The sequence below is a fragment of the Equus przewalskii genome, chromosome 12 (assembly GCF_037783145.1).
Source record: "Equus przewalskii isolate Varuska chromosome 12, EquPr2, whole genome shotgun sequence".
NCBI lineage: Eukaryota > Metazoa > Chordata > Mammalia > Perissodactyla > Equidae > Equus > Equus przewalskii.
The window spans coordinates 30,488,276-30,507,668 of record NC_091842.1 but is presented as its reverse complement, the minus strand read 5'-3'; the positions used below and the strand labels follow the sequence as shown (position 1 = coordinate 30,507,668).

The window sequence follows — 19,393 nt, the reverse complement described above, 5'->3', positions numbered from 1 at the left end:
TCCATGGTATATTCATACAATGGAATGCTATATGGCAGAGAAAATAAAACACAGTTACAACAGGGATGGATTTTAGAAGCATAAGGTTGATTGAAAACAAGCAGCAATATAATGCAGCATGGAAATAATTTTGAAAGACAAGCAAAAGTGTATAGTATATTGCTTAGGAATATATATATATATATATTACATAAAGATAAGTTGAAATGACAAAAAAATCAGGATAGTGATGACCTCTGGGAGGACGCAGGGAGAGGGTGGCATCTGGGAAGAGCACACAGGAAGCTTCAGTAGCACAGGTTAATGTTCTGTTTCATAAATTGGGTGGTACATTCACAGTGTTCACTTTGTTTTATAGCTTACATTAACATATATTCTTTTGTACGTCAGACTTTTTTAAAATGAAAGAGAAAAGTAATTGTCAAACCGCTTGACAGTACAGAATTAAACTTCCACAGACAGTGTATGAGACTGCTGATGAATTGTGATTTAATTTTTTTCGCGTTGCTTTGGGGATGGAGGGGAAGAGATTCCCACTTAAACAGAAGTCTTGAAGCATCTTGGTGAGCTAGGGCGCAATTTCCTCTGCTCTTGGGACTCTGATGATTTCTGCCCAACATTCTGCAGGAACCCTAAAGCAGTGAGGAAAGAAGTGGTGGGGCCAACAAGTTGCTGTAGCTGGTTTTATACCGTTTCCAAAGGTTGCAACATTTTCCCCTCTTAGAAATCGAGTGGAAGGACCGTTCCTCTTTCCCTCTGTCTGCTTCCCACCCCCCGTGCCTTGGCACCTGCTCTTTCCTATGCCTGGAAGACCCTTCGCTGCTTTGTGGGTCTGGCAGACTCCCGTACCTCCTTGAAACATTTAAGTTCAAGGGCTAACGCCTCTTGGCAACTGTCTCCTGCTCTTTGATTTCTCATCTCAGCATCATCACAGCTCTGAGACTTTGGGGTAAGTCGCTTCGTCAAGTCTGTCTCCGTGAGGATAAGATTCGCTCGGGTGTCTGCGGGGATAGCGCAGTGGGTACAGAGCCCAGGCTAGGCGTTCGAATCCTCGGCCCGCCCCTTCTCTCTGAGGGTTTGGATTCATCCCAGGGCTTCTGTTTCTTTAGTTTGACTGAGGGATGGTCTGATTCCAAAAAGTTAATACGCGAGAAACCCACGCACCGCTTAGCACCTCCCGGGTGTCCCCGCCATTTCTTTGGGACCCTCAGGGCTGGACAGAGCCTGCGCTACGGAGGTCTCTTCTCCCCGTAGTTACGCCACCCTGCACGCCGCACCTCGGGAGACAGAGAAAGTCCTCCACGCGCCAGGAGGGGCCCGATGGAGGGCAGGGAGAAGAAAGCTTTGGCGGCGCTCTAGCCAGCCGAGGGCACTATGCTCTCCCCACGTGGGGCTCCTGATTGGCTGGAGGCCTCCGCTCACCCGCGCGGCTTCCGGTTCAGAGGCGGTGTCAGAAGGAGCACGAGTTCCGGCGCGAGGCGCAGTCGTTGCGCTTCTCCGCCGCAATGGCGGCCCCGTTGCTTCACACGCGACTTCACGGAGATGCGGCCGCTTCGGCCTCAGCGGTCCAGACGCTGGGCGCCTCGAGGACTGGGTAAGAGCCCGGGCCGCTTCGTTCTGCGGGTCTGGGACCAAACCCTGGGACTGGGAGTAAGGGAGCGCATCTGAAAGGGCCGGGAGAGCGCTCACGGAGTGGGGTGGGAGCGGAGGGTAGGGGGTCGTCTCAGGTCCTCAAGATGAGCCCATGCCCCTTAAGTGGGTAATAAAAGGGGAAAAGGGACGGGGAAAACGGATCTCTTCTCTGTTCCAGAGGCGCCTTTTCTCCCTGCCGGGCTTCCTCATAGCATCCCGCGCCTGGGTACCGCATTCTGCTCCTTTTCTCTTCCCTCTCGCTTCTTCGTCTCTATTTGGAAAGAGTTCCTTGGGCTCCTGTATTTGAATTATCAACTGTCACAAATGACAAGTTGAATCTTAAGGGTTTTTTGTTTGAAATTTGTTTCGCAACACATACTTGTTCAACAGTCTTTATCTTGTTCAACTCTTTAAGCCTCTAACCCCCAGAAAACGCTTCGAGGTTTGATTTTGAGAGTCGTTAGCAGATGCTGTTTTTTTTCACTAATCTGTTCTGTTTAAAAGAAGCGAATTTTGTAAAACGCTTACCATAATATCGTTCATAATGTTTACTCAGCACATACTTAGTGTGTCAGACGCTGGGGACAGTAGTCTATCAAGAGAGACAACGTCCCTGCTTTCAACAGAGCTTACAGTCCAGGGAGGGAAAGACAGTAAATAGGCCAATAAGTAAAGGAACAGGATGATTTCAGATAGTGATAACTGTTGTGGAGAAATAAAACAGGGTGATGTGAGCGGCGAGGGAGGGGGGGGTGCTCTAGGTTTCTGATAGGGAAGGCCTCTGACGTTTGAGCTTCAACTTGAATGACAAGAATCCAGCCATGTATAGATCTGGGGAGTGAGTGTTTCTGATAATGGGAACAGCAAGTAAAGCAGGAACCAGCCCCCGTGGCCAGTTTGAAGAACAGAAAGGACACTGTGGCTGCCGTGTGTCAAGGGGTTGGAGGTGAGGTCAGAGAGGTAGGTAGGTGCCAGATTAATGTAGGACCTCGAAGACCAGAGTGAGGAGTTTGGATTTGTATTCTAAGTGAAGCGGGAAATCTTTGGAGAGTTTAAGCAGGAGAGTAGAGAAGCATGATCTGTCTTAAGTTTTTGAAAGACCAATAGATCACCGAATGAAGAATAAATTGTTGAGGGATTAGAGTGAGAGCGGGGAGGCTTGTTGGGAGGCCTTAGCAGTAGTCCCACTGAGTGATGAGTTCAATAAATGTTGGCCATGATAATTTTTATTGTTCTCCGTCATGCACTTAATAGCTTGATAACCTTTGTTCTACAGGCTTTCAAATATGCTTGCATTAGAGAATGATTTCTTCAATTCTCCTCCGAGAAAAACTGTTCGATTTGGTGGCACTGTGACAGAAGTCTTATTGAAGTACAAAAGGGTAAGAGGCGATAACATGAGGTTTGGTGGGGTTTTCTCCAGCTTTATTGAGATAGAATTGACATAGTGAGGTTTGGTTTTTGTTGGTCAGAATACAATTAAAGCCGTTAATAATAAAGACCAGTAGGCATAATAAAAGGAATTTTAGATGTCAATCTCGAAATCAAATGTTTAATAAGAGCATGATGCTGTCAGCTGAAAATTAAAGCAATAACAGGTTTCACCTCTTCAAATGCTATATTTACATAGTCTCTTTTAAAAACTTTAGCAAGTGCTAGAATAAAAAGCCATTAAATCAGGGCATTTTATTTCTTAAGAAATTACCTAAGCATAACTTTGAGATAATAAACCAGCTCTGTGAATAAGGATTTTGTTTGGTTTGTTTTTGTGTTAGTTTAGAAGTGATTTTACTCAGTCTCAGCAATGGAGGGAAAATGTGAATGTCTATTTTTATATGTAATATGCATTTATATCCGTATATATGAACGGATAGTATCTGGGAGTATGTTAGTTCACAAGTATATGTAAATACAAATGGCCTCCTGGTTGTCATTTTCTTTTTTCCAAGCTCCCTAGCCCCACTAATAAGAGGTTTTAAGTTTTTGTACTTATGATTTTATTATAGTCCACAATTGATGTGTGAAGGTTACAATGTTCCTTTTGTAGTTTTATCAGATTCTAAGGTATAGTTGAAAGTCCTGCTGTTGACTTTAACAGGAAACCAAAGCAAGCAAAACTTCATTTTTTTTCCGTTCTTGTAAAGGGTGAAACAAATGACTTTGAGTTGTTGAAGAACCAACTGTCAGATCCAGACATAAAGGTAATTAATTTGTGTTTGATCATCAGCAAAGTTGTTGCCACTTTGTACAGATGTTAAACTTTGCCCTTTTGGTCCTGCTCCACCCTCTAGAACTTGCTCTCTCCCGATCCCTTCTTACTTTCATCCAGTGGTTCTCACCCAGGGGCAGTTTTGCCCCCAGGGGACATTTGGCGATGAAGTGGAGACATTTTTGGTTGTGACAACTTGGGGAAGGGAGGGGTGCTACTGGCATCTAGTGAGTGGAAGACAGGCATGCTGCTAAACATTCTGCCGTATATGGGGCAGCTCTTCACCACAAGGAATTCTCAGGTCCAAAGTGTCAGTAGTCCCGAGGTTGAGCAACCCTGCTTTAATCTTTCCTTTCTAGTACCTCTTTCCTCTGTAGTGCATGCAGCTCTTGTGTCTGTCCGTTGCTAATGCAAAACAAAAAAGCAACAAAAGATGCCTTGTCTTTGAAGCTACTGCTCTTCTGGTGTTTCAGAGTTCAAGGTATATACCTGTAGTGTAGTAACAACCCAGTATATCTCATTTCCCTTTTCTTCCTTTATTGCCCAGTTTTGGAAGGAATAGTCTGTTACCATGGCAGTGGTAGTGATTGCCTGGGATAAAATCCCAACTCTTCTGTTACTCAGTGTGTGATTGCAGGCAAGTTGTTTAACCTCTCTGCCTCTGTTTTCCACTTTGCAAAAACAGAAAAGCAATAAAGTTTTTTAGACATAGAAGTTTTAAGAGCATCCAATGAGTTAATATAGGAGAAGTGCTTAGAATGGCCCCTGGCTCAGTATAAGGGCTTCATCATTGTTACCTGTTGTTCCTGCTGACAGTCCGCATTTTCTCACTTTCCATTTATGTTCTGGGTCCATTTTCCATCATATCTTTTTTTTTTTTTTTTTTTTGAGGAAGATTGGCCCTGAACTAACTTCTGTCACCAGTCCTTCTCTTTTTGCTGAGGAAGACTGGCCCTGAGCTAACATCCGTGCCCATCTTCCTCTGCTTTATCTGTGGGACGCCTACCACAGCATGGCTTGCCAAGCAGTGCCATGTCTGCACCCGGGATCAGAACCACGGAACTCTGGGCTGCTGAGAAGCGGAACATGCTGCACACTTAAGCGCTGCGCCACTGGGCCGGCCCCTCCATCATATCTTAAGTCCACTGCTGTGGTTACTGTGACAGAGATTACCAGTGATTTCTTACATGCTAATGTCAGCGAACTTTTTTTTCAAGCCTCGTGCTGATTCTTTGTAGTAGTGACACTGTTGGCCGCCCACTTCTTAAAATGTTTCTTTCAGTGTCTGTGATCTTCCTGTCTTCTTATCACTTATCTCTAATCGTTCTCTTGACAAGTTCTTAAGTTTGGTGTTCCTCTGGTTTCCAGACGTGACCCTCCTAATTCTACAGATTCTTCCTGTGTGATCTTCTCATGCCCTCACAACTTTGAAGTCTCCCTGGATCCTGATAACTCCCCAATTTCTATCTATAGCTCAGATTGCTCTTGTGGCCTCCAGGCTTGTTTCTTAACTGCCAGCCCAGGAGTGTTACTGGTGCCCCAACCTTAGTATTCTCGCTCTCTCCCAAGCCTGCTATGTCTACAGCCTTCTTTACATGCTTGGCTGATTTATTGCTCACCTGGTCCTTGAGCTAGGAACCTTGGTGTCTTTCTGTCCTTTCTCACCCCTGATATCCATTGATTGACCAGGTCCTTTGGGGAAAAAAAATCTTTCAAGTCTTTTTGTTTTATTGGTGCTCTCTTGTGCGAATTCTTCCCGTAACCTCTTTAGTGGTCTCTAGGTTCCAGTTGTCCTCTATCTTACATACCTCTCCCTCCGCCAAAAAAAAATTACGCTCAACAGTGCAGCCTCAAGCATTTCTAAAGCACATTCTACGCTTGTCATTGCCCTACAAAAAATGCCTATTGAAGAGTAAAAGGACCAGTTTCTTAGCATGGCCTGCAACATTTTCTCTATGTTAATCTCATCTGATACTTTCTTCCCTGAACTTTCCACTTCCTTTTATCTTTATACTTTTGCCTGTACCTTTTCTTTCTGGCTGCAAGGGGTCATCTGGTTCACTTTATTTGATACCTACTTGAGCACGGGCTCTGGCTACATGGCCTCCCTTCCTTACGAGCTTTTTGACCTTAATAATAGCTTTGTGACTGAGGGCAAGTTACTGCACTTCTGTGCCTCAGTGTTCCCATCTATAAAATGGGAACCCATGGTAGTACCTACCTCATGGAGTGGTTTTAAGGATTAAATGAGTTAATATATGTTATTAATGTCTTAGAACAGGGCCTGGCACATAGTAAGTGTTATATTAGTGTTCTGTTATTATTACTGTGATCTACAAAACTCCTACCCCAGCAAATCTTTCTGATTACACATCTAGCTTACAAGGACTTCAGTGATTTCTCTGGCCCCTCTTTGCTCCCCAGATTTATCGGTCGGCATGCTCACTGTATTCCAGCCGTACTGAGCTACTTTTGGTTTTCTGAAAACATGCTTTTCCCTCTAAGGAATACAGCTCCCAGAGAATACTCAGTCTGTTTAAAGACAGCAGAGGCATCAGTTCCTTGTAAAGCTTCCCTTGACTTGTGCCTCCTTCCACAGGAACAAAGGACCATTTTCTTTGTGTTCCACTGTGTTTTACATCAGTCCTGCTCATTCTCAATATCTTGACGTACCAAGAGTCACATGAGTTGTGTCTGTTTTGGTTCAGAGGGGTGTTGCAAGTAATTTGCTTCTAATCATGGTTCAGAACTAAAGCACCAAGGTCTGTGGCTGGTTTACTTTAAAAAATGGGGCCGTTTTGGGGCCGGCCCTGTGGCTGAGCGGTTAAGTCTGTGCTCCGCTGCGGCGGCCCAGGGTTTCGCCGGTTCGGATCCTGGGCGCGGACATGGTACTACTCGTCAGGCCATGTTGAGGCGGTGTCCCACATGCCACAACTAGAACGACCTGCAACTAAGATATACAACTGTGTACTGGGGGGATTTGGGTAGATAAAGCAGGAAAAAAAAAAAAAGATTGGCAACAGTTGTTAGCTCAGGCACAGATCTTTAAAAATAAAAAATGGGACCATTTAAATGTTTTTTAATCTTGTACTCTTTTAGTGGAAAAGGGCTAGGCTAGAGCTAAGTCATTTTTATTTGCACCTAACTTTGCTGTCTTCTGTGTCTCGGGCCTTGGTGAACCACCATTAATGTTATCCTTAATGTTGTGGACATTATGAAATGACCGTAGTGCAGATGATTGTGGTTTACTTTATCTTACTGCCAGCTTGCTTGGGTTTCATCAGAAAATAGTTAATCTTATTGAAGTTTGTCACAACGATAGCGCATAGAAAGCACTGCATGGTTGAGTGACGCTGGGGGAGAGGCGGGGAGCTCCTTCTCCACGTGGAGCCAGGCATTGTGCGAGAGGGGCCGGTGCAGGGGCTTTGACCAGGCACGTTTGACCTGGTTCTTGATTGGCCTTGTGGTTGGGCAGGTTACTTATTAGTGTCTCTTAGCCTGGGGTTCCTCAGCTGTAAAATGTGAATAACAGTAATCCTCTGCAGCGTTGTTAGGATTAGGAAAAGATATATATGTATGGCGTCAAACACCATGCCTGGCACCTGGTGTGTTCTCACTAAATGATGCCCCCAGTAAATAGTCTGGAACTGTAGGTACACCCCTGTCTGTCTGTAGTCCATCACTGTAGGTACAACCCTGTCTGTCTATAGTCCATCACTGTAGGTACAACCCTGTCTGTCTGTAGTCCGTCACTGTAGGTACAACCCTGTCTGTCTATAGTCCATCACTGTAGGTACAACCCTGTCTGTCTGTAGTCCATTGCTGTAAGTACAACCCTGTCTGTCTGTAGTCCATCACTGTAGGTACAACCCTGTCTGTCTGTAGTCCGTCACTGTAGGTACAACCCTGTCTGTCTATAGTCCATCACTGTAGGTACAACCCTGTCTGTCTGTAGTCCATTGCTGTAAGTACAACCCTGTCTGTCTGTAGTTCATCGCTGTAGGTACAACCCTGTCTGTCTGTAGTCCATTGCTGTAGGTACAACCCTGTCTGTCTGTAGTCCATCGCTGTAGGTACAACCCTGTCTGTCTGTAGTCCATCGCTGTAGGTACAACCCTGTCTGTCTGTAGTCCATCGCTGTAGGTACAACCCTGTCTGTCTATAGTCCATCACTGTAGGTACAACACTGTTTATAGTCTGTCGCTGTGGGTACAACAGTGTACTGCTGTTGTTTGTTTATGTCTCTTTCTTACTGAGTCTTAATCAGCATTAACCATTTTCTTTTAAAATTGAGAGCTTTTAGCTTCTTCTTGTGTATGTTGTATATATGTGTGAATACAAGCAATCTCTTTATTTTACATAAATGATACTGTATTTTATACATGGCTACTTTTCTTTTTTTATTTATCACTTTTTCCCATGTCACTAAAAGTTATTATGAACAGTAATTTTATTTCCTGAAAAATATTTGGAGTAGTGGAACTATCATTTTTATATAACACATCCTCCTATGTTTAAACTCACTCACAGGTTGGGTTGAGAAAAAGTTACGTTTGTTGATGACTCTAGTCGATCAGCTTAGACTGAATGTTCTCAGCATGCTGGCATATCAGCATGGATATAGAGGAAATAGAGGTTAGCTGTTGGTCCTTGTGGTTTTATAATATTTGAATCAGCTGTAATTCCGAAGTTTAAAAAAATCTCAGGTGTCATTATTTGAAGTGTTTTCACTTTTTTAGGGCAAACAAAAGTGATCAGAATAAAGTATTGCATTTAATTCATTTTCGTGTATGTAAGAGTTACTACATTACTTTTTTTTTAAATAGGAAAATTTATTGTAAAATCCCTTTCCACTTGGATACAAACTAAGAAATTTTCATGCCACTTTTGGCTTAAGTTCGACTTTGTGACTTTTCCCCCCTAATTTAAATGTCACTGATAGATGCTTGATGCAGGATAGATTTCGTCTTCTCTGTTACTTTAGGGGATTTGTGATTTTGAAAGTCCTTTCTTTTGTTTAACTTAAGGATGACCAGATCATTAACTGGCTGTTAGAATTCCGTTCCTCCATCATGTACTTGACCAAAGAGTTTGAGCAGCTTATCAGTATTCTATTGGTAAGTTCACCTTTTAGTTCACCAGCTAGTATGTGATTCAGTACTTTGAAAGTAGTATATTCTATGAGTAAAATGTTTCTTGCCTGTCTCTTCCTCCTACCTCTAGAGATTGCAGTGGTTGAACAGAAGTCACATGGTGGTAGAGGAGTATTTGGCTTTTCTTGGTAATCTTGTGTCAGCACAGACTGTCTTCCTTAGACCATGTCTCAGCATGATTGCTTCTCATTTTGTACCTCGTAAGTGGTTGCTCTTTGCTTGCTTCAATTTTTCATTTTTTAAATATCTCTATTAAAATACTACCTTCCCAGTACATGTTGGAGATTGTGCCTCCATTGAAGATTCCAGGATGCATATGAGCAGCACTTCTGGCACGTCATTCTCTATGATGACCTCTGTAGAAGCATCCAGATTCGTTTGTTGCTATGATTTTTATGGGTTGTAACTTTCTGTAGTGAGCTTCTGACAAAATGTTAAAACTCAGGAATTTTTAGCTGTTTAGAAACTATAGTTATGTTGCTCCCCCTGCCACTGCCCCCGACTGGAAATTTAATCTTTGTACTAAGTTTGGACAATGGAAAAATCACTTTTTTCTGTAGCTGTTGATTGTTTCAGTCAACCACAGAAGAATAATGTATTTTGTTTTTCCCTCAAAAGCCCGAGTGGTCATTAAGGAAGGTGACGTAGATGTCTCAGATTCTGACGACGAAGATGATAGTAAGTATAAAGAGGCTTAAAGCAAAGAACGCCTCCTGTGTGTTAGAGAATGCGTGCAGAATGATAAAGTGGCTGGTAGCTCCAGGACGTATTCTAATACATAGACCGGAACAGATGGTAACCTTTGTTGGAATCATGTTGTATTTAGCATTAGCATGCAATCAGTTCACTTAAGGCGTTTCTCATGTAATTAGTTTATTTAGTCTTCAATGATAGTTGGTAATGGAAGAAAATCATGAAACTGTTATTTTACTGTAAAATGATTCAGTTTTGGTTAGCAGGTGTTTTTAGCTTCAGGTATATAATTTTTCAATTTTCAGTTTTATTTTGATGCTCATACTCTTGCTTTTCGCCTTGTAGATCTTCCTGCAAATTTTGACACTTGTCACAGAGCTTTGCAAATAATAGCCAGATATGTTCCATCGTGAGTATACTTTTGTTACTTATTTTGAATCGTGGTATTTAAGTCTCAAGAAAATTGTAATCGATTAGTAGAAAATTACAAAGTGTTCATGGCATCAAAACTCAAGTTGTATGCTGCATGTTTTTGCATCCTGTTAATATAGTATTACAGTCTACAAAAAATGGCATTTCAGGGGCCGGCCCCATGGCATAGTGGTTAAGTTCACACACTCTGCTTTGGCGGCCCGGGGTTCGCAGGTTTGGATCCTGGGTGTGGTCCCAGCACTGCTCATCAAGCTATGCTGTGGTGGCGTCCCACATAAAATAAAGGAAGACTGGCACAGATGTTAGCTCAGCAACAGTCTTCCTCAAGCAGAAAGAGAAAGATTGGCAAAAGAAGTTAGGGCCAGTCTTCCTGACCAGAAAAAGAAAAAGGCATTTCAGTTCTCTATTCATTGTCTTTAATTATTTTTCAGAACTTGTCTGCAAATTTTGTATAGTGGTTGGAACTTTGCTTTTATCTTCAACAGATACGCTATCCAAAAATTTTCAGTGAAAAACCCTTGTGTGTTTGTGTCATGCCATATGAAAAAAAAATTGCAGTTCTAAGAAAAGCTTTTAAGGTGTGTGGGTTTCTTTTGGAGGGGCGGACTTCAGGTTCCCTCTGTAAGTTTGTTATTTGCTAACTTAAAAAAAAAATCCAAGTTTTTTCTCCTTTTTAAAATAATAATTGTGTGTGGTGGGAAATGTTTAGATTCTAAACTGGAGCTGTTGCTTTTGTAGAAAAAAGACTCTCCATGTCCTTTAAATTTGCTGTTGATACGAAAGTTACCAAGTTTATTTTCCCCTAAGTTAGTACAGATTTTCTCTGAAGCTGTGCATTTAAGTTCCAGTTGCTTGAGATAGGAGTTAGCATTTGCTTCCTGTGTCTGTCTTTGCTCTTAGAATAGAAGTCTTACTTTCCAAGAAAGTCCAGTTAACATAGATTGGTTGATTTTCTTTTTTTAATAGGACACCGTGGTTTCTTATGCCAATACTGGTGGAAAAATTTCCCTTTGTTCGAAAATCAGAGAGAACATTGGTAAGAAATCTTTTCACGGGGAAAATAATGGAAAAGTTGCCTTGTGTGATTTAGTTTTAGGAGGCATTAGGTCTTTTTCTTGAAAGGTTTGTCTTCTAGATTTTAAACTCAAGACTAAGAATTTGACTCAAATTCCTTTCGTAGCATGTGACTGAGGATCCCCAGTGCCTTTTTTGCTTATTCCTATGTGCAAGTCAAGGGCAGAGTCCATTTCAGAAATATCTTGGGGCTGGCCCTGTGGCCGAATGGTTAAGTTCGCACGCTCCACTCTGGCGGCCTGGGGTTTTGCTGGTTCAAATCCTGGGCGTGGGCATGGCACCACTCATTAGGCCATGCTGAGGCAGTGTCCCACATGCCACAACTAGAAGGACCCACAACTAAAAATATGCAACTAGGTACTGGGGGGATTTGGGGAGAAAAAAGGAAAAATAAAATCTTTAAAAACATTAAAAAAAAGAAGAAATATCTTAATAGCCTTAATGTTTACATAGATAAAAACTACTAGAAGATAATAGTTCATCTGTTACCAATTATAAACTTGCCTTATTTGAACATGAAGGCAGAGAATTCTATAGATGAATTCTACTTAAGTTTTTGTGTAATATTTAGATCATCTGTGTAGTTTTTGTTAATTAATACTGGTTCCCTTCTAAGTATAGATTGTTTTTTCCTAAGTAAGGTATTACAAGTATTAAATAAGGAGTTAATGTTTTCCAGTGTTTGTGATAGTCTGCTTCAAGTGGGATGTTAAAAACCATGTTATCTCTTATATTAATATGAGCGCAGAAATCCTCAGCAAAATGCCTGAAAACTCAATCTAGCAACATATAAAAAGAATTATGCACCATGACCAGGTGAAGTGTATCCTAGGAATGCAAGGTTGCTTTAATACCTGAAAATCAATTAAGATAATGTACCATGTAATAGAATAAATGACAAAACCACACAGTCATCTCAATAGATTTAGAAAAAGCGTTTGACAAACACCAAAACCTTTTCATGACAAAAACAGAAGGGGACTTTCTCAGCCTGTTAAAGGGCATCTGTGAGAAACTCACAGCTGACATCAGACTCAGTGGTGAAAGACTGAAAGTCTTCCCCCAACATAAGGAACAGCACAGGATATCTGCTTTTGCGGCTTTTGTTTAGTGTTGTACTAGAGGTTCTAGCCAGGGCAGTTAGGCAAGAAACAGAAAAGGTAATCAGATTGGAAAGGAAGAAATAAAACTCTCTCTCCTTGCAGATGACATAATCTTACATACAGAAAAATCCCAAGGAATCCACGAAAACTAATAAACGAGTTCACCATAGTTACAGGATGTAAGATCAATATAAAAAACCCCAGTTGTACAAGATGATTTAATGGGGAAAAGAATGGTGTTTTCAACAAATGATTGTGGTACAAGTGGATATCTACTTGCAAAGAATGAAATAGGGGGCCTGGCCCAGTGGCATAGTGGTTAAGTTTGCATGCTCTGCTTCGGCAGCCTTGGGGTAGGGTTTATAGGTTCGGATCCCAGGTGCGAACCTAGTGCCGCTTGTCAAGCCACACTGTGGTGGTGTCCAATACAAAATAGAGGAAGATTGGCACAGATGTTAGCTCAGCAACAGTCTTCCTCAAGCAAAAAGAGGAAGGTTGGCAACAGATGTTAACTCAGGGCTAATCTTCTTCACAGAAAACAAAACAAGGCAGAATGAAATAGAGCCCTTCCTCACACCACATACAAAAATAAACTCAAGTGATAAAAGGCCGAAATCTAAGAGCTGAAAAAAAAACCTCTTAAAACATAGTTGAAAATTTTTGTGACTTGAAATTAGGCAACAGTTTGTAGATATGACACACGAAGCACAAACAGCCATAGAAGAAATAGATAAATTGGACTTCATAAAAGTTAAAGACTGTTGTGCTTCCTAGGACACCTTCAAGAAAGTGAAAAGATAACCCAAATAATGGGAGAAAATATTTACAAATCATATTGGATAAAGGATTGTATCTATAATATATAAAGAACTCTTAGTAACTCGATAATAGAAAGGTAAATAACCCAATTTAAAAGTGGGCAAAGGATCTGAATAGGTATTTCTTCAAAATAGATACACAGATGGCCAGTGAGCATGTGAAAAGCTCAACATCATTAGCTCTCAGGGAAATGCAAGGCCAAAGCATAGTGAGATAGCGCTTACACCCACTGGGATGGCTGTACTCAAAGAGACAGTAACAAGTGGTGCTGAGGACACGGAGAAATCAGAATCCTTGTATGTTGCTAGTGAGCATGTAAACTCGTAAATGGTGCAGCGCTTTGGAAAACAGTCTGGCAGGTCTTCAAAAAGGTTAAACATAGAGTTGCCCCATGACCTAGCATTTCTACTGCTGGGTATATACCTGAGAGAAATGGAAACACGTCCACACAAAAACTTTTACTTAAGTGTTCAAAACAGCCTTATTCATAACAGCCAAAGTATGGAAACAGCCAAATGTTTGTTGGCTGATGAATGAACAAAATGTGGTATGTCTGTACAGTGGACCATTGTTCAGCAATGAAAAGGAATGGTTTACTTGCCACAACATGAATGAACCTTGAAAAGATTATGCTAAAATGCCACATATTAGAAGATTCCACTTACATGAAATGTCCACAGTAGGCAAATTCATAGAGACAGAAAGTAGACTAGTGATTATCTAGGGTAGGGGGAGGTACATTACTAAAAGATACAGAGTTTAGGGTGATAAAAATGTTCTAAAATTGATCATGGTGATGGTTGCACAGCTTTGTGACTGTGCTAAAAACCATTAACCTGTACACTTCCAATGGGTAGATTTTATATGAATTAGATCTCAACAAACCTGTTTAAAGAAAACACTAAAGAAGTATGCAACTTACAAATTTAGTTTACTGGAGGTAATTAGAATAATTATACCAAACATTGTATGGATATAGGAACAGTATAGTTTTTATGTTGCTGAATAGTCTGTTTTTTCTATTTAAATAATTGAACTAAAGATTGTGTAATTGAGGTCTTGCTTACATAATTATGAAACATTTATTCTCTGTTGAAATGTTTATCTTTTTATGTTTTAGGAATGTTATGTTCATAACTTACTAAGAATTAGTGTGTATTTTCCAACCTTGAGGCATGAAATTCTAGAACTTGTTATTGAAAAGCTACTCAAGTTGGATGTAAGTATTTAATAATCTGGTTTTCTCCTTGATTTTCATTTATTAAGTATTTTAGTTATCATAGTATGTGCAATAATAGCAGCAATGGAAAAGAATCCACAATTCCACCTTTCGTTTATTTCTTTAAAGATTTCTTGAACTCCGTTGACATGCTGGGGGTTATAGATAGTCCCATCCCTTGTGGTTGGGGAACAAAGCGTTAAGTAGATAGTCATACAAATGTGAAAGTGTGTTTACATTTTGGTGAATGCTGTGAATGGAAACACATGCATTATAATAAGCTAGGAAATCTGATGCAGACCGGAGTCAGGAAGGCCTTCCTAAGGAAGTGGTGTTGAGATTCTTTATACCTTTTTCTAAAGAGGCCTGCAACAAGGTGCAGTGGGAGCGAAAGAAAGTGGTGGCTCCTCGTGACAGTGTGGAGGAAGGGTGAACTGGTCCTTGAGACTGGGTTGGAAGTGGAGAAGTAAGGGGGTAGAGGAAAGGAGTCTTTCAAAGGTAGCTGCTGTGGAATAGAATCTTGGTGTTGCCGTTAACCACAATAAGAAAAGTGAGGAGGAAGTTGGAAGATGAGTTCTGTTTTGGACAGATTGAGGTGCAGGTGGGGAGCCAGATGGCAAATACCATGCAGCTGTAGCTGCAGGTAGGGGACTGAGACCAAACCTGTGGAATGATGCAGTTTAGGATAGGAGAGGAAGTGCATTCGCAAGTGGGAGGAAAACCACGAGTGTGGATACCCAGGGAGGATCTGGAAGAAGGAAGGGTTTGGTCAGCAGCATGAGATATTGCTGATGTTTTTAAGGAGGCTGAGCAGAGCAAAAGCACTTGCATTTGATGATTAGGAGGTAGTTTGTTATCGTGTCACTGTAGGGGGGAGACTGTGTTTCAGGAGAGCATGGATGGTTAGGAAGTGGGGCTGTTAGAGACCTCGGTGAGGGTTGGTGTTGTAAAGAGGGGATAAGGTGAGAGGCATGTTTTAGGATTGGGGTAGCTTGAGGTCTGTGGACTGAGGAGGTGTGAGTTGATGGTGGAGAACAGTGACGTGCTGTAGGGGAGAAGGAGGATGCAGTGAGGCAGGCCGAGGAGGAGCTGGAGGTTGGGCAGGCTGGCACATTGCTCACTTGGAGCCACACCGCTGGCCAACTGCACACGTAATCTGTGTACAGTCTTTCTCTGATACATACTTAAGGGACATTTTAGAGTACCTTTAGAAGGAAGGGCATGCACCGATAGTAAGAAAGACATGATGTGAATAGTATGTTAAAGATCTTCAGAGCATTGTATACTAAAATAAATATTCAATAATTCAAATAGGGCTTGCACTTCATCTTTTTTCTGCTCAGTTGATTGATGATATGCTTCTTATACAACATGTGTGTGAGTGTCTTGTGCATAGTAAGAGATGGAATAAATGTTCAATTTGTTGAAACTATCACAGTTCTTACAGATTTTATGTAAGTATGTAGTAAAAGGGGCTTAAATAGTAATCTTTTATGGGCCAGCCTGGTGGCGTAGTGGTTAAGTTCATGCACTCCACTTCGGCGGCCCAGCATTCGCCAGTTTGAATTCTGGGCACAGACGTATGTACCACTCATCAAGACATGCTGTGGCAGCATCCCACATACAATAGAGGAAGATTGGTACAGATGTTAGGTCAGCAACAATCTTCCTCAAGCAAAAAGAGGAAGATTGGCAACAGATGTTAGCTCAGGGCCAATCTTCCTCACCAGGAAAAAAAAAAATCTTGTAAATTCCTTCATAACTCAAATCAATTTAAGGTTTGCACTATAATCGTGTATTGTGTTATGGTGCTATATAGGTCGCTAATCTGGACACCTTTAAAGTTTGTTTATCAGATGAATTTCCAGTCCCCAAATAGCATAGTTGTATTTTAAATGCTTTTATTCTTTTTTTTCTCTTTGTTATAATGTAGGTGAATGCATCCCGGCAGGATATTGAAGATGCTGAGGAAACAGCAGCTCAAACTGGTAGTGGGACAGATGCCACAGAAGGACTGTTTAACATGGTCAGCATTTATTACTGAAAACAGACATCAACATATGCGGAGGGTGGAAGAGACAGCTAATGACTTCTCATCTTTTTCAAAGCTTTGGGTTAAAATAGTTCCGCAAATCTGAAATGATTTCTTAACTGAGTAGTTTGCTGCTTTCTTCCTTTCTGCCTAGTAGAGTTGGTTTATTTCCAAGGCTTTGAATTTGGGTTCGGTGAAGTATGTTTCACTTTTATTCTTAGAAGTTAAGATGTTTTCGTAAACCACATATTGTGTGTGAGGGAGTGACAAATAGGAGACCATACCAGTTTAGTTTCTGTATTTTACAAGTTGTATACCTTAACGCAGTATTTCTCTACCCGGGGCCATGTCTTAAGTTGGGTTCCCTGGGAGGAGAGCCCGAGATGGAAATCCAGGTGCCCTTGAGACAGAGGGTGTGACGAAGCAGGAACGGGCAGGGGAAGGACTAAGCGGGAGTTTGGTGTCAGTTGGAAAGTAGCTACGGCCTGATCCTGCCAGGGACTCTGGAGCATCAATTGCGCCGTGAGTTGGAGTCGGTCCCAGCTTGAGCCCAGGGAGGTGGCCTCTTGTGACGCCTTGTTAGTCAGTCATTGGTTCTGGGGGTTGGGGCTGGTTGGAATGCAGGGGCAGTCCTGGCTCCTGTTCTGCTGAGGGCAGTGCTCTGGACGAGAGGGGCAGCTGTGAGCTGTTGGGAGCCGACACAGCAGCTGGGGATGGGTACCCTGTCCTGGCCAGGGGGGCCTGGCACCAACAGTGCCCAGCACCCTCTAAGGGGATCAGAATGGGAACCAGAGGCTGGGGCTCTCAGTCTCTGCTTTGAACTCCACAGGTGCTTCTGATTCACACCTTTGGTTGAGGCCCCTGCCTGGAAAGGCATCTGTGTATTCTCTTTGTTTTATCTTTTAAAGGAAATAATTACCTCTGAGAGTTTTCCCACCAAACTCCTTTTACTAAATTTTTAATGTCAGTTTTTACTTTTGTCTTCAAAGGATGAAGACGAAGAAGCTGAGCATGAAACAAAGGCTGATCCTGAAAGGCTTGATCAGATGGTGCATCCTGTAGCCGAGCGCCTGGACATCCTGCTGTCTCTGCTTCTGTCCTACATCAAGGATGTCTGCTATGTAGATGGTAACGCTCTATAAGCGTCACTGTGGCTTCTGTTTGTTGAACACCACAGTGCACCTGACTGTGCTGGGCATTTTCATACATCATCTAGTACTGAGAGAAACCCTGTAAAAATCACTACTTTGGGTTGAAGGAAAAAAAGGTTTGGAGAGATCAAGTTACTTGCCCATGTGGCAGCTCGGAAATGGTGGGACTGGGATTCAGGTTCAGTTGTTGGTGGAGTTTGGCCAGTTTTAGCCGGAGATCAAATGACGCTCAAGTTGTTCAAGACATTGAAGAAGGCGTAGTAGACGTTGACATGGTGCTGGGTGTTGTTACTGACTTTAGAGGGGCTTGGTCCTGTGGTTGTGCCAAGTCTTGGTACTGTAGTGAACAGATTGACGTGCTGCCCTCATGGGACTTCCGGTCTAGAGGCTTTGCCATCAAAACACAGATTTTTTTCCATTCACATGGCTAAGATTTAAGAATGGAACTCAGCCATTCAGAATAATAGAACTTAATTCTGAGTTGACTGTGTTACTATTTTAACTTTTTTGCTGTTATAAAAACACTACATGTTGATTAGAGAAAATTTGGAAATTACAGGAAGAGATAAAAAAGACAGTTGAAATGGCCACATTCCTCCTCTTTAGCAAATCATTATTAGCATTTTGATATGTTTTTTCTTTTCTGTTAGTATTACTGTGTGAGTATGGTTTTCAGTGGACTCGGGGGTCACACTATGCGTAGTGTTTCATATTCTTCCCCCTTCACCTATTGTGAACATTTTCTCCTACCATTTGCTTTTCTTCTAAAATAGTTGTTATTGATCATATGGATTTAACTGGTCTCATTTTTTTCCTCCCTTTTTTTGCCATTATAAATGGCAATGTAATGAACATCCTTGTGCACTCATCTTCAGTTATTTCCTTGTGGTAAATTCCTAGCAGTAGAATTAGTGGATCAAAGTGCTTCTGCTGCATGAATTATAAAATTGTCCTTTAGAAGAGTTCCTGTTTATGGCATTACAGGTGAGGGCCTGTGTCCTGGCCAGTGCTGGATTATTATACTTAAAAAGTAAAATCTCTGCAAAATGAAAATGACATTTAATCCTATCTCAATGGAGGATGTCGTTTCTTAATGGTATTTTTCTTTTTAAGAATTTGGTAAATGAAACTGGTAGCTTAAAAATAATGTATTTATAAAACTGAAGTGCCACATTTTCTCTGTAGGTAAGATTGATAACAACAAAACAAAGGATTTATATCGAGATCTCATAACCATTTTTGACAAACTCCTCTTGCCCACCCACGCCTCCTGCCACGTACAGTTTTTCATGTTTTACCTCTGTAGCTTTAAACTGGTGAGTATGTCGTTAACGTTAGCTTAGCCAATTTCGTTCTTGCCCACAACTTTCCCTTAAAAACTGGGAGCGGGGAGAGTATATCAGGGAGACCAGGAGGTCTTTCTTTTTCTTGAGCTCGTTTTACTAGTGCCCCTAATGAAATGCGTGTCCTTCTCAGCTGGTGGAAGGAGCAGCGCCCATTGCTGCTGCCCGTGGGCTCAGCCAGGCGCTCTGAGAACGTCATCCTGCGTTTGGTCCGCTAGGTGGTACCCTTCCCTTTAATTCAGGCCTTTGTCTTAAAATCTCATATGGGATAGTTAACTGTTTATTTCCTTTATTTTCTCTCAGTTGATCCTAACTAGCCCAAACCAACTTTTTAATCCAGAGTTTTAAAACTTTAGGCTTTGGCTTTCTATTTTGAAAGAAAAAAAAATACAGAAGACTCTTCTCCTTTGCGATGATTTCCTAACTTCCTAGAATAGTCAGGCGTGTGTTGCTCGTGGGTAAGAAGGTTAGACTCCGTCTGCCCCAAAGTGTGTGTGACCAGCTTTGGAAAAGAGCTTCTTTGAGAAGTTGGA

The 19,393-nt window shown here is 41.7% G+C and overlaps 1 protein-coding gene and 1 long non-coding RNA gene across 2 annotated transcripts in view; one reads left to right on the top strand and one right to left on the bottom strand.

Annotated features, from left to right (window-relative positions):
- Positions 1-466: 466 nt before the first annotated feature.
- On the bottom strand, positions 467-1,298 carry LOC139074755 (uncharacterized). The gene is made up of 2 exons (XR_011524494.1): positions 1,165-1,298; positions 467-632 (listed from the first exon to the last, which is right to left on the bottom strand). It is a non-coding gene; the product is annotated as an uncharacterized lncRNA (long non-coding RNA).
- Positions 711-19,393, top strand: part of RRN3 (RRN3 homolog, RNA polymerase I transcription factor) — a 29,338-nt gene continuing 10,655 nt past the window's right edge. Inside the window, exons 1-13 of the mRNA XM_008520503.2 lie at positions 711-949; positions 1,255-1,594; positions 2,909-3,014; positions 3,777-3,833; positions 8,869-8,958; positions 9,065-9,194; positions 9,613-9,672; positions 10,033-10,096; positions 11,086-11,155; positions 14,236-14,334; positions 16,268-16,360; positions 17,356-17,494; positions 18,703-18,833. Coding sequence (XP_008518725.1) covers positions 1,506-1,594; positions 2,909-3,014; positions 3,777-3,833; positions 8,869-8,958; positions 9,065-9,194; positions 9,613-9,672; positions 10,033-10,096; positions 11,086-11,155; positions 14,236-14,334; positions 16,268-16,360; positions 17,356-17,494; positions 18,703-18,833 — 1,128 coding nt within the window. The 5' untranslated portion in view covers positions 711-949; positions 1,255-1,505. The remainder of the gene's footprint in view (positions 950-1,254; positions 1,595-2,908; positions 3,015-3,776; positions 3,834-8,868; positions 8,959-9,064; positions 9,195-9,612; positions 9,673-10,032; positions 10,097-11,085; positions 11,156-14,235; positions 14,335-16,267; positions 16,361-17,355; positions 17,495-18,702; positions 18,834-19,393) is intronic.